The sequence below is a fragment of the Phaethon aethereus genome (genome assembly GCF_964289735.1).
Source record: "Phaethon aethereus genome assembly, chromosome: 14".
In the NCBI taxonomy this organism is placed as follows: domain Eukaryota; kingdom Metazoa; phylum Chordata; class Aves; order Phaethontiformes; family Phaethontidae; genus Phaethon; species Phaethon aethereus.
In genome coordinates, this window is record NC_138590.1 from 9,648,372 (window position 1) to 9,662,682 (window position 14,311).

At 44.7% G+C, this 14,311-nt stretch overlaps 1 protein-coding gene across 1 annotated transcript in view; it reads left to right on the forward strand.

Annotated features, from left to right (window-relative positions):
* Nucleotides 1–2,928: 2,928 nt before the first annotated feature.
* UBTD2 (ubiquitin domain containing 2) overlaps nucleotides 2,929–14,311 on the forward strand; it is a gene marked incomplete at both ends in the record, with an annotated part of 56,620 nt that continues 45,237 nt past the window's right edge. Inside the window, one exon of the mRNA XM_082006258.1 lies at nucleotides 2,929–2,998. Within this exon, the coding sequence (XP_081862384.1) occupies nucleotides 2,929–2,998 (70 nt within the window). The remainder of the gene's footprint in view (nucleotides 2,999–14,311) is intronic.

The window sequence follows — 14,311 nt, forward strand, 5'->3', positions numbered from 1 at the left end:
GGACCTTTGGCAAATAAGCTCATCTCTCGTGTCTCCCTTTCCCATCTGTTGAAGGAGGATGAAAGAGATCTGGGTAAACTTTCACTTACAGTGATAAGACTTTGATACTACAGTCCTGGGTAGCACGGATAAAAATCAAAATGTTGATGCCTAAGACAGAAGTTTCAGCACTGGTGCAATTTGTGAGCATCTCATACTTGTTCCCACGCAAAGATGAATCATCAGAGAACAGGGATTTATCATACTGTATCATCATGTGATGGCAAAAACCATCACCATTGACTGCAAGCAAACAGTGAGATCCCAGTTGTAGAGAAAAACTGGTGGAGTACACAAAATATTTTAATATATAGGAAATAATCCTGACAATGCAAATATAGATCCACTTAGGGCTTTTCTACATGATGCATTCCTTGGACCATGAACCCCATCGCTCTGGCCCTCCTGGTACAACATGCAGTCCAGTAGCACCTCGTGCCAAAAGAAAACCCTTCAGCTGTTAGCACTGTAGTGTTTACGACCCACAAAGAATCATTTCCAACCATACAGGGTAGTTGTACCTGTATGGAATAGCCAATTAATTACGCCATTTTATTTGCGAAATGACACTTCTGATCTTCAAAGTGTTTTACATCCCACACATTGCAGGCAGTTAACAAGTAGTAAAGAGTAAGAATTAATTAATCCTAGCCATAACCCCAAGAGATATGTAGACAAACATTAATCTACCGATAGAAATAGAACAACCAAGGTTATGTGGCTTGTCCAAGGCCACAGAGGGTGTGTAGGGCAGAGCCAAGATTAGAGTGCAGAAACTGATTGCAAAGCTCAGTCCCTGGCTCTCATTAAACTTATTTTGAGGGGGAATATAATCTTAAAAATAAATAATCCGTTTAGAAAAAGTCTTAGTTTGTCTTTTGTACTTTATTAATGCACTGCAAGTACACCCTGATACCTGGGGTCAGGCTGTAAATATTGACTTTGGTCCATCTTGAGTGTTTATATACACACAAATACATATGTATGTATACAGAGTGTGTGTATATACAGCGTGCGTGTGAGAACAAGGTATCTAATGAAGAGTTTAGTACCAAATATGCAGAATAACAAGCATCAATGTGTTATTGCAAAGCTCCACAAGCAGACTGCTGCCTCAGTGTGGACATACTTTCCCACGCCAGCTCACACTCCTGCAGCCAGTCTGTTACAGAACGGAGTCACGTTGTATTTAACCCCCCTCAGCCTCACTGATGGGCATCTTTTGGGATCTCACTGGGCAGGATGATATCCAGAGGTGGAAGCTGTCTCGGTATGCATCCCAAGTGCCTCCCTGCAATCCTCTTCAGATAACAACCTGAAGAGAAAACTAGAGCTGAGCTCTATGTGCTTCCTTTATCTGGTTTAAACTTCTGCACAGACAAGGAATTTTTGCTTTTCTTGTAATTAGTGTGCATGTGTTCTGACTCTAATAGTCTTTCCTTAGGTTTTCTTACCAGTCCTGACCTTCCTGTTTGGACCCATAAAGCAAACCACCTCTATGTCTTTTTGCTCTCAGATGATAAAGTGCATGGCATCTAGCACTCATCTTATCTCATACACTTGGGATCTTAATTATCGACTCAAGTGCCTTCCCAAAGGCTGGTTGGTCTTTCAGTATGAAGATTATATAGGGAAAATTAACGGTAGAAAAATAGGCTTGTCCATCCGTTCCTTTCACTCTGATGACTATGAGCTCTATGAACAGCTATGCTATTTTAATCCTATAAAATAGATTTGCAATGTCATCTTTAAGGAGGTAAAATATACTCAGCTTCAGTTTTGTTTTCTGCTATTTTGTGTATAACAACATTAAGCTGCCATGTATAGCAGAGCATGTGGGGAACCCAGAGCACAGTCTGTTACCATGCTTTATTTTTTGCACTGTCTGCTCCCATTTTTCACTGTTCCGACTTACTGCGGGTTGTTTCAAAGAGCTACAGTGCATCTGACAGTGTATGCACCGTAACTCCCCAAGCGCACAGCGAGATTGCTACTGAAGTAAGATAACCCATCTGGGCATTAAGCACACAAAAGTCAAAATTTTCTTCTCAGAGGACTGAAGTCAACTGCTGATTGAACAAGCAGCACTGATTTTGCTTGGATTTTATTTTAACTTAAACAAGCAGTCTGTAAACACAGAGGTGGTTGGATGATTAGCGAGATACAGATTTATCTCCGAGTGTGCGTGCGCTTTCTTTTCATGTGCTGACACAAATAACACGGGAAAGCACGGGAAAGCCCCCCTCTGCACAGTGAGAAAAAACACACACGTCTTTGCCACCTCAGGCCCCGGGGACCCAGCCGGCCCAGCCAGGCGGGCCCTGCTCGCCCGACCCCTGCACTCTCCGACACTGGAAGCCGCCCGGGGCCCCGGGGCCGCGCCGCAGCGCTGCCCGCAGCCGGGGTGCTTGGCCCCGCACCCACCGGACAAACCCCGCGGCCCTCGACCTCCCCCGTCCGCGCTGCGCCCGGCCCGACCCCTGCGCGGGGCCGTCTGCAGCGCTCCAGGGCCGCCCGCCAACTTCCAGCGAGGCTTCGCCCTGCCCCGCGGGGCCGCCGCCCGGGGGACGTCCTCGGAATCGGCGGCGCCGGGCTGCGGCCAGGCCCAGCACGGCCTGTGGGCCGCAGCGGCGAAAGGCCAGACCAGGCGGCGGGCTGACCCCGCCCGGCGCGGGCCGCGGCCGCGGCGAGCCCCGGGCCGGGGCGGGCCCCGGCGGGCCGGAGGCGGAGCCGGGCGGCGGGAGGAGGCCGCGCCTCGGGGGCGGTGTTGCAGAGCGAGGAGGCGGCTCCGGAGCCATCGCGCCTGCCCGGCCGGCGGCGGAGCTCGGCTACAGGGGGAGGGGGGTGGGGGGGCGGCTCGGCGGCGGGTCTGCGGGCCGGGCGGGCCCCATGGGCGGGTGTGTGGGCTCCCACCACGACTCCTCGGGCAGCCTCAACGAGAACTCGGACGGCACCGGAGGTGAGCGCCGGGCCGCGGGGCTGGGCGGGCGGGCCACCCCCGGCGCCGCAGGGGTACCCCGGGGGCGGGCGTTGCGGGCCGGGGCCTGCGGCGGGGCCGGCGGCGGACGGGCGGGGGAAGCCGCGCTGCCCTTGCCGGCCTCGGGCCGCCGCGCCCGGGTCTTGTCCCCCTCGCGCCCGGCCCCGGCGCGGCCGCCCGGGCCGCAACTTTCCCGGGAGCGGCGGCGCTGTGCGGGGGGCGTGCTGGGCCCCCCCGCCGGCTTACAGCCCCCGGCAGCTCGGCGGGGGACGCGGGTGGGCGCCCCCCCCGGCGGGCAGAGCCCCGCGGACGCGGCTGCGGCGTGTCGGGGGCTCCGCGGCGCGGCCCGGGGGCAGGCGGCTGATGAAATAAAGACGGGCTAGGGAAAGGGCCTGCCTGGGGCTCCCAAACTTTGTTTTCCTTGGGCTCAGCTCCTTGTGGTGTGCGGAAAATAATTCTTCAGATAACTTGGATCCTGGCACTGCTGTGGTTTTTGTTTTGTTTTGTTTTTTAATTCTCTGCAAGAAAGATGGATGCTTTCTTCCAGCCTAAATTACCCGTGCTAAATAATCAGATTCCAGCGACTTCAGAAGGCTGGAGCAGCGTGCTCTCACTCGTGTGCAAGCGCACACCTACTGAGCGAGCACAGCTTACGTGAAAATGCTGCTGCAGTGTAAGCGGCCTTTACCCTCGTGCTTTTCTCTACCTAAATGTCTGAATGATTGCTTTTTCAACGTTCTTAGGTTTGTGGACCCCTGATGTTCTCCAGCTGAGCGGTATATGTTTTGTAGTCATTCAAAGTCAGCCTACCAACAGGACACTTGACTTGCAAGTCGCCCTTGCACGTACAGGACCCACAGATTTCAGGTTTAAAATTGCTGACCTAGGTCTACATTTTCCTCTGTGCCTTATGGAATACTATTTATCAGTCTGGTTTTATTTTGGATGCCCCAGCTGATGGGTATTCTGTCGTATCAGTGACTTTGCTGTCATTCCGTAATGTAAAAAAATGCAGCTCTTACAATTACATCTGAAGCAGTCACCTGCTGATTAATGCCAGATACATAGTTCATTGAAATACCAGAAAGTCTAGCTGCTAAGAACTGTGTAGGATTTAATGAAATCATTGTCATTAGAAGGAATGTTATAGCTTTGTCTAGTATGAGTCTTCCTTACTTTTCCCCCCTGTTAAAAAAAAAGGGGGAAGAAGTCAGTTATCTAAAAAATGCATCGGTACTAGGTAGACTGACCAGCTAGTAGAAAATGCAAGAGTGTCAGTGCAGAAAGGACAAGAACGTACTAAAAGTCAAAGGAAAAGAATGGCAGGAATCATCACATACCCCAGAAAATCTTGACCAAAAAATAATGCGAAAAGCTACGCTGACGTTTGTTCTGAGACCTGCTTCAGTAGCTAGGTGTTACAAGGTTAGATCATATCACAGAAATAGCCTCAGTTTAATTTCCCTGCTCTTATCTTGCCTGTGATGTCAAATGAATGAGATAGGAGGGAAAAAATTATGAAGAGTTTGGCAGATACTGTAAAATAGTCTCATTACACACCTAGTAGCAGTGGGTGAGGTGGGCAGTCTCCATCCAAGTTGTCTACAGATTGCTGTCCTGGATGGACTGCCTGGGAGCATGTCTCTGCTGGTGTTTACATGGCATGACACACTGCTGCTTTGGGGTTAAATAACCTATTGTGCTTGGTGCATTAGAGCAGCAGCTGGGTTTTTGAAGATGTAAGAGATGCGAAATGCATGTCAGCTGGCTCGTGTTGATTCATGCTCTAAGGATAATGTTCCTTAAGGTTGTCTTGCTGAAGTGAGAAGTGATGAAATTTCACTTGAATTATGGGCTTCTTAGGACTGTCTTAAACAATCAGCTACAGTGTGCAATAGCCCGTTTTGTAATGTTACGTATCTGTTCCTGCCTCTCAACAAGAAAAAATGGGAGTGTAGGTTAAGCTGAAAGAACTGCAGAATATCCTTTATAAACCTAACTCCCAGGATGTCAAAGTCCAGCATGCACTAATTCTTAGGTTTACAAATTCTGCAAACGTGCCCACACCAAGTATGAAATCTGACTTGATCTCTCGAGGGAGCTTACGTCTCAAGGCATCAGCAAGCGAACCAGCTGAAGCACAAGCGAACACCGTTTGGAGACTAGACTTGTGCAGAAAGGCAACTTATTCCTGTTTCCTCTGTAAGACTCATTTCCTCCAACTCCTGGGCTGTGACCTAGTCTGGTGTATTCGCTTTCAGATTGCTGTCAATGAGCAGGGTCAGATCATTTAGATATCTCAGGAAGGTGTTCTGGAACAGAAATGTATCTGTTCTAAGCAGATCATTGCCAGTGATGGACTTATTTTGGGGATGCTTTGTCTTTTCCCCAGAATGGAAAAGTTTATTGGAGAATTACAACTGGTCAAGAGATTGATCAGACAGTAATAGCAGCGCTTGATGCTGTGTAAAAGTGGGAGCCAGTCTCAATCTATTGCAGTGCTGTGGGGAGCTGGTGAAATCTTGCTCAGTCGTATCGCTGTAGGTGAGATGAGGGTTTGTCACATCCCCGTGTTCTCCTCAGTCCTTTTGTCAATCACTGGCACTTCCCGTTACTTCTCTGCTGCTCGGCAAAGCTGACAGCATGCCCTGACCGCGTGCGCTTCCTTTGTCTCTTACTATGGGTATTTTTCAAGGTCAAGATGCTTGCATGTATCCGGAGAGCTGTTTCATATACTCAGGTGTGTCTCTGTGTGTAGGACCGAGTTAATCAAAAATACCAACTCTCTTACGTGTGTGTACCAACTTATTGCACATTTCTGTTCGTGTTGACCTAAGCAGGAGTTGTCTGTTCCTTAACAAGAATTAAACAGATGCTGCTCTGCCCATCCTGCTGGAAATGAAATGGTCTTTGCAAATTAGTACCAGCTGTTTCATTATTGCTGCTCTTTTTAACAAGTTTTGGTTTTAACAGAATATTGTTTGTTGTATTTAGGAAGAAATTCCTGTCTCGATGCTTGGTGCATTGTAGTCTGACAGAGCTGTATTGTGGTGGGTGGGTGCCATGGATGTGAGATGGATTTATTGGCAACTCATTAAAGGAGATACAATGAAGAATAAAAGATCATCGTTAGGTGGTTTATAGACACAGGGTTTCCCCCCATCTCATGCCTTTAGCTCGGCAGTCTCCCATCTGATATTCCAAGCTTTCAGGAGCCAAGCACCACATCTCTTCTTGCTGTGCCTGTCAAAGGTGACTGAGTTTCTGCAGGGTGGTAGGACTGGAGGAGAAATAGCTGTTCCCTGGCCACTTGCAGGTTTGTGACTTCTTCAGTTGTGTGTTTGGAAGAGCATTGGGTTTGGAGTTAACTGCTGGAAAAATCTGTACTTGTGCCTCTAAGTATGGTTTAACAGCTTATCAGGTATGTTCAGTTTAGCAAAAATGGGAGAACTCGCATTGCCAACATGCTGTCCCCACAGGCAAGTCCTTTTTGGAGGGCTCTTCTTAAATTTCTTTCCTTTCTTTGGAGGGGAGCAGTGGGAAGGAAAAGGAGAAACATGAACCTGTTCATTTTCTGGCAAAAATTTACCTCTGTTAGAAGTTGCATATTACTTTGTCTTGGTGAAGTTCAGTGAGACAGTTATTTGTGTGGAATAACGAAAGGGCAAGAAATCCAGTGTCTAGAAGTACAGGCATGACAAGTCATTACAGATTAAGCCTTTTGGCTGCAGCTGTCTGATTGCTGCTGTGCTCTCCTTGACATGATGTTTGCCTGCCTGCTGGAGTTCTTATCGCACTTCTTTGTTATAAAAGACGCCGATTCTGTTTGAAATTTGTCTTCTTTACTTCTGCCCCTATCACCCAGCAGTGATAACGGGGACAAGTGGAAATAGGGCTGCACATTTGACTGACACACTACAATAGGAGATTATTGAAAATATAAATTCCTCCTGCAGTAGCTGATGCAGTGCTAGAGCTTCGTTAACTTCTAGAAAGCCAGATATTGTGCTCAACCTCTGCTTTCAGTAACTGGACAACAGGTTCTTAAATATTTTCTTTAGAGTGCTGTGCAGTGCTGCATATCACATGTCTAATTTGAAGTTACAATAACTGCTTTCATGGTGCTTCTATGGAAGAGTGACCAAGGGAATTTGCATATTAAGTAGTCAGATTTGTTGCTCACAATTGGACTAATACAGTAGGGCTATGCACGGCTTGTACGGGGGGGTTAAACAAGCATCTCATGACTGAGCAGTTAATAGCATTTGGTGCCTACCCCTTGTATTAGAGCATACAAAGAATCTCTCCCTTCCAGATTGCATTTTGCAGCATGTTTTAGCTGTTGCTTGCAAGCTGTGATGGTGCGTGCCTGTACACAGCACCTTTCTGGGGCTTCATTGCCATCTACAGGAAGTAGCTCTAGACTTTGGGTGGTTCCTGCTGGTTTGTAATGCAACCCTGAAATATGGTGCTGGATATGTTTTTGCAAAAGTATTATTAAATCAGAGCTGGCATTAGCCCATTACTGTGGCTTTTTTTTTTTTAATGGAATAATAAGAAAAGCTTAGCATGGTTCTTACAACTTGCTCTAAATCTCTCATGATCAAGAGTACGTGTGGTTTTTATCAGGGCTTTGTAACAGCAGTAGCCTTTAATGATTCTGTTTCCTGAGGACTGGGCACCGACAGCCTCCTTGAGATTATTAGGATCTGTGTGTGGATCTTGTGCTGAGTACGCCTGATAATTCAGTCCCAAGTATTTTTCTACTGCAATATCACTTTGATGGTATGACACTTGCAATTTCTAAACTAATAGACTTTGTTTTGGTTTTCAGGTGATAACAAGTAATTCTCAAAAAATGAAATAAGGTGTTACTTTTACTGTTAATAAGGGCTGAGGAACGCAGCTGTTCGGTTTCCTTTTTGGCGTTGTTCCTCCATGTAATTGTTTGTTTTGTTTCTAGATGAAGTTATTTGTTTTAATTTCTCTATTTGGGATTTCAGTGTTGAAAACAACAACATCCTCCTTCGCTGAATATTAAATATAATAAATTGAACATTCATTGTGCTTTGGAGATTTTTGATAAATGGAAAATATTATTAGTTGCCTGTTTGAATAAACTCTAAAAAGCAGTGATCTGCTTTTATTGCAGCAGGTAATACGATAGCTATTATTTTTCATGTGAATGCTGAATAATACAATTAATGAGTCACAAATTATAATACAGTTGAAGCCAGAAATAAAGATTTGCCTTATAGTTAAGTCTTGCCAATTGCTGCAAGTCTTCTTGCAGATCCAAAGGAGCAGCAGGCTGGCCACAACTGGTCTGGTTACCCAGCTCTTGAAAAAAAGAAAGAAAATAAATATCTGAAAAACTTCGGACTAGATGATTGTGTTTGAGAAATGAGTGCAACTGCTTCCTTGCTGTTTTATAAGCAAAAAAGGACTGTGATACTTAAAGGGTTTGATGTAAAAAGCGCTTTCATCTTGTCTTGTAGACAAATGCTGTCTGTGTATAGAAGTCTGTTAGATTTTTAGGCAGTTGTTTCCCATTTGCTACCTCTGCTTCACTGCCTTAAAATTCAGACTCCTTTGATGCAACTACTTTGGATTTTTTCCCTCTTAGACATTAATTTTTTTTTTTTTTTTTTAAATTGTAAATTGCTTATGCCTGCTACAGGAGAAGTACAGTTTACTGGCTAGGAGGTGCTTCATGATCCTCCCACTTCTTTCTCACCGGATTCAGAATGACTTTTTGAGTGTGTCTGGTGCAATGTGACCATGCTGTCCTGCAGAGAGGCCAGATCGCAGTGCGTACACAGCTGTGCATCGCGGTGTTCCGAAGTACCGCTCTGAAAGAAAACGCGGGAAGGGCTTGATTTTCCTTCCCATGGGGTGTTGTTCCCCAAGAAGAGGTGCAGCTGAGTGTGCGGCCATGAGCTTTCCCTTCCCAGAGCTGGTGGCATCCCTGTCTCAGGAAGGGAAGAGTGTTTCTACGGGGGAGTTCTGCCACCCAGCAGCCAGGATGAAGCAGGGAAGTCTGCATGTGGCATCTCTTGGGTGTGTAGCAGCAGCTTAAAGCCAGGAGCTACTAGTTCACCTTCATCTTTTCTACATGCAGGTGCTTTGGATGAGGTTTGAGGGATTTATTTTTCTTCCAACTAGAAGCTCTGTAGGACTCTTCTTTCTTTTGCAAAAGTCACATGAAATTGAGCCTTTCTAAATCTTGCTAATTCTAGTTTTAAACACTTCTCCATTTAGGCAGCTGTAGTCATCATAATTGTAGTGAAAAAAGAGTAAGCAGGCGTATGACGTGGTCCTCAGGGATGTCTTGCCGGTTTGGGATACTGAATTTCAGCATGCTGAAAAGCACTGACCTTGGGTGGGTGCCAGGGCGATGCGAGTGTTGCACATGTACAGTGGGCTTTCAGAAGTGTCTGCTTGCTTTCTTTACTGAAAACCTACGGGCTCTGTTTGCTCACAGCGATGCTAAGCCTTTGGTGTTTGTATTGCGACTTGGCAGGGCTGGTGAATCCACGTGTCGGGAGCGAGCGCGCAGGGTACGTCGGATCCACTCGCTGGGGAAGCGCTTGGGCTGCTGGTGGGAGCCTGGTGCGTGGCATTATTCGGCATGGGAGCGTGGCGAGAGCGACAGGGCTCGGTTACCTGAGATCGGAAGGGAAAGACTGTGGAGTGACCTGTTCTGGGAAGCAGGTGGGGTACAAGGACAAATAAAAAAGCTAAAGTCGGTAACCTGGTTTCTGGCTGTTGAATTAAATGCTTTACTTGCACTCTGAGGTTTTCAGTTACAATTTAATCTGCTGCCTATATGTTGTCTGGCTGAAATTAAAGATTTCAAAGATTTGAAGAAAGAGAAATGTTCCGCTACTTGGGAAGCAAAAGTAGTGCAGGTTGTGTTTTGTTGTTTTTTTTTTTTTTAAAGGAAAAAACCCAACTTTTTTTACATCATGATTGTGTTTCCAGTGTGAACCATGCAGAATCTTAATTCAAGGTTTCATACTGAGTTACCAATATCAGCAGAAGAGCAAAGCATCCAAAAGCAGCATGCGTGCTCATTGCACTGCTTGTACAGCCGATGGAAAACACCTATAGCATAGTATGTAACTTGAGATTTTACTGTCTTGACCTGTGTGAAGTAAAATATGCAGGATGTCTAATATGGTTTATTTATGATTCAGCTGACACCTGGCTTTTGCATTGGCTGCCTTCTGCTGACCCTGGACCGATCTCACAGCTATTAGCCAGGTAGTGGCTTTCGAAATGGACAAACGATGGGGCAGAGCAGACTGCGTAAAGGGTTTTTGTTCTGTTTCCCACCTTTGAAGTAAATTAAAAACTGTCTTAAATGTTGAGTGGGGCTGGAGTTTCTTAGGCTACCTTAAATATTTAAAGTGACATGAGTAGTCGATCATCCTGAGACTTCACAGTACTGAGAGATGCAGCGGCACTGCAGGTTCTGCGGGTAATAAGTGCACAAGCAATTAATACGTGCTATCAGTTTGCAGGACTGTTCTACCTCCAGTTGACCTATTAGGGCCTAATGTAAAGCATTTGAAAATTGTGCTTCATAAAGTAGAAATACTGGTGGGGATGGGCATCCTTGCTGCTATGCTTGCATATTAGATCATTGTAACAGCTCTTCCCTTCATCCTTTTCTCAATGTTCTTTTTCTCTTCCCATCTCCCCCCCTCCTTAGCGAACATGATTTAACAGGAAAAATTCAAAGCTCTGCTTGAAAGCCATTTGTGGGAGGACATGGGCACAGTTCTGAAGAAATGATTCTTCACTTCTGTAGAAGCTCAGATGTGCTGAAGGATTTTTTTTTTTTTAATATATATGTGTATCTATATAAAAAGACATCCCTGTGCTGAAGATTAGGTAGAAGGGAAGGGCTTTGGGGAGTTTCTGATCTATCGTGTGGTTTTCCCACATTCTCCAACATGAAAGAAAAGGCACTTTACAAATGGTAGTGAAGAGCGCTTCAGTAGTTTTCAGCAAGAACAGGTGCTGCCCCAGGGAAAAAGATTAGAGACTAAAATGTGAAAATGTACCATACAATGCTGTAGGTTGCATGTTACCTTTGCACATGTTTAATAGGGAAGGTCTACTCTTAAAGCATACATGTATAGTCAATCTATCGTTATGGACACTTGTCTACAAATAACTGAAATATTTTTTGTAAAATTAAATTATAAACATTTTACAGTTCATAACAACTTACAGTTTATAATAATTTGTAGTGAACATAGCAGCTATAACTAATTCTCTTAGTTCAGACAACATATTATATAGGAAGGCATTTTTCACCTTTTCCCAGTTTGACAACACTTGGGGCCTGAGGTGGCATTGGGAGCAGAGTACAGTAGTTTGGGGTTAGAAGCTTGTTACCTTTGTATTTTTAAAATTCAGTCACGGAGCTCAATTTCTGCTCCCCTGCTATGATCAAGGGCGCTCTGGATTCATGAGAAGGATCTCTCATGGCATTTACTTTGTCGCTTTACTCTTCTGCTACAGAACTATCATCTCCTGTGATTTCTTGTCTGTATGGGTAAATACAGTCTTTTTGTAAAAGAGTACCTTTGAAATAGCAGATAGTACCTGCAGCTGGTGAATGCAATTTTCTTTTGCCAATTTTTTTTTTGGCAACACGCTGCTGCTTGAGTGTCTGAGCCTACTGTAGAGCATCAGCAATTACAGGGTAATGGCTGGCTGGTGAAAAGCTAAATGTTTTAAGTAAAAATTGTTAATTCACATGCTTCGTATATACTGCACAAAGTATTTCTTGGCAAAGGTATATGGAAATGTTGCATATGTCATATGTGCTGGACTTCTTAATGCCTTCACAGTGTTTTCAGATGCATTGGCTTCATCTCTGATGCGAGTAAAAGCTGTGTACATCAAAATGATATCTTCAGTGCAGGATGCTTAGCTTTCAGTTGGGCTTTCATCCGACAAATGCTTTTGAACGTCTTTTGCGTGAGTCATTGCATTGCATATATGTACCCCACGGGGGACAAGAAGGACCTGCCGTATGTGTGGGGCTGTGCTGGAGGTGGGGAGGGAAAACTCAGTGCATCTGAATGTGGAAGCTCGTTTTAGATTTTTTTTTTTTTTTTTTTTTTGTGCAGGACCGTACTGCGGGTAAAAGTCCTGGTTCTACTAATCACAGGCTGTGTTTGCTTCAAGCTTGTTAACACACGAGGACTGAAGCGAGGGTGAGAAGACACGGGCAATAAGCAGTTTGGGAGTGCTAACGGGAATCAAAGTATAGCATACGTGTAAAACAGTTTGGAAACCATGAACGTTATCTGAGGGTTGGACTAACAATTTCACTAACTCTTGCTGAATGTATTTGCAAGGAGGCTATATTTGGTGGCGGCAGTTGTTAAACATACGTTCAGATGAAGCTTAGCACTCCAGTCCTTCACACCTCTAAGTAGCAGCATCCTTCGCTGTTCCTGGATTTGGTCTGGCTGCCTGTTCGGGCCATGATGCGAATGCCCTGCCTGCTGAGGGTGAGCAAATCTCTTCATTTGCCTGTGCGTTACGTTCATCCAGTGCATGTAATGAGCAAACCTGCTGAACGGGTGGTAAATCACAGGTCCCAACTGAGGGTTGGCACTTTGAGGGGTGAAGAAGGGGAAAGCTGTCAAATATCTATTTAAACTTTTTTTTTAAAGAGTTGGAACTCACTTGTGAATTGCATGTTGATGCCAATTTACTTGGCTCAGTAAAACACGTAACAGACTGATTTTTTTTTGTAAATTTTTTTTTCTATATGCCTACACAAGTACACTAAAAGAACATGGGTTGCTATAAATACAAGCAATTATCAAATACAAATATGTTCTGTAAAGTGCTTATCAATATCAGATATTATTCTAAGACAGGTTAAATGCTTATTTGAGATAAGTTCTCTTACTCATTATTCATTTGTGTGTTGGTTTTTCACATCTGTAGATCTCCATTGTGTCTTTATCCCAATCTGAAACTAGTTCTGGTGCCAAAACAGCTTGAATTGCAACAGAAAACCACATGAGTATTGAAATCACATTTCTCTATTAAAGTCACATGCTTTAAGTCAGTCATGTATTGTATAGCCTCATACTGATGTTACTTAATACAACATCCCATCACTGCCTTAATGCAACTGAAACAAGCACATTCGTTGTACATATCCAGGACATTCCAGCTGCTGCACTGGTATTACAGCACAAAAATAGCTCCGAAAATACTACAGGCTTGGTTTTGGTCTTTAACTGAAACTCCTTCAGAATGGAACAAGTCTCTCCTCTGGGAGAAAAAAGGAGCAGCAGCATTGTCAGAACAAGTAAGCATGGATATTGTGGTTTGGTATTGCAACGCAATACTGGACTGAAAGTCCTTTAGGTGTAAATAATCTTCTAGTTCTTGAACTCTGGCTCATGATAGAGACTTACTAAACCAGTGTGCTTTCTCTCAAGATGAGAAAAAACAATCCAGAAAACAGAAAGATTGTTTTCCCGTAAGCCTCTTAAAAACAGTTTAACTGTAAGTGGGGTATCTTTTTTCTTCTAAATGGCATGAACTCTTAGAAAACGTACCAGGTTCTTCTCAACTGTGACAGAGCTGCCTGGGCCACCTCTGCCTTGGAGAGATCATGATGTAAATAATGCCGTGTGTCTAGATACAGGTTGCCAAAAGCTTTTCTACCTTTTGTTTCTTAGAGAAATACTACCAAAATAGGCTTTTTAGTGTTAAACTCCAGTGTTTTGTGACCTTGTGTATTTCATGGATTCTGTCCTGCTGGTCTCTTCTTAAAATCCTGTTTCTTTGGGGGACATGCACTTACAGCTGGAATCATGCTATTCCTGAGTACAAGTCGTAGTGTGGATCTCTGTTGGGCTAGCTCATGAAAACTGAATAAATTGAGCCAAAGGAACCATACTGGCACCAGAGAGTTTACAGTCTGATAACTGGCCCTTACATGTTTGGTGGAAGCAATTTCTGTGTTTTCTGAACTGTCCTTATGCATTTTTTTGGTCAAGTAAGCTTGACCAGAAGGGAATTCTTGACTCTTAACCCTACCATCTTGCTGCTGTTTTTACCTCGTCTGTTTAACAGTAATTAATGCTTTGAGGTACCTACATTTTATAACGTACCACCTCACTTCTGCATTGATTGGCTTTGTAGTCTTTCACCCACCAAAGTCCAGGAAGGTGTTAGCAGAGGTGAATCTCAAGACTTGTGTGCGCTTTGTCTGTCTGGGAAGTTTCATGCCCTTTCTAGCAGAAT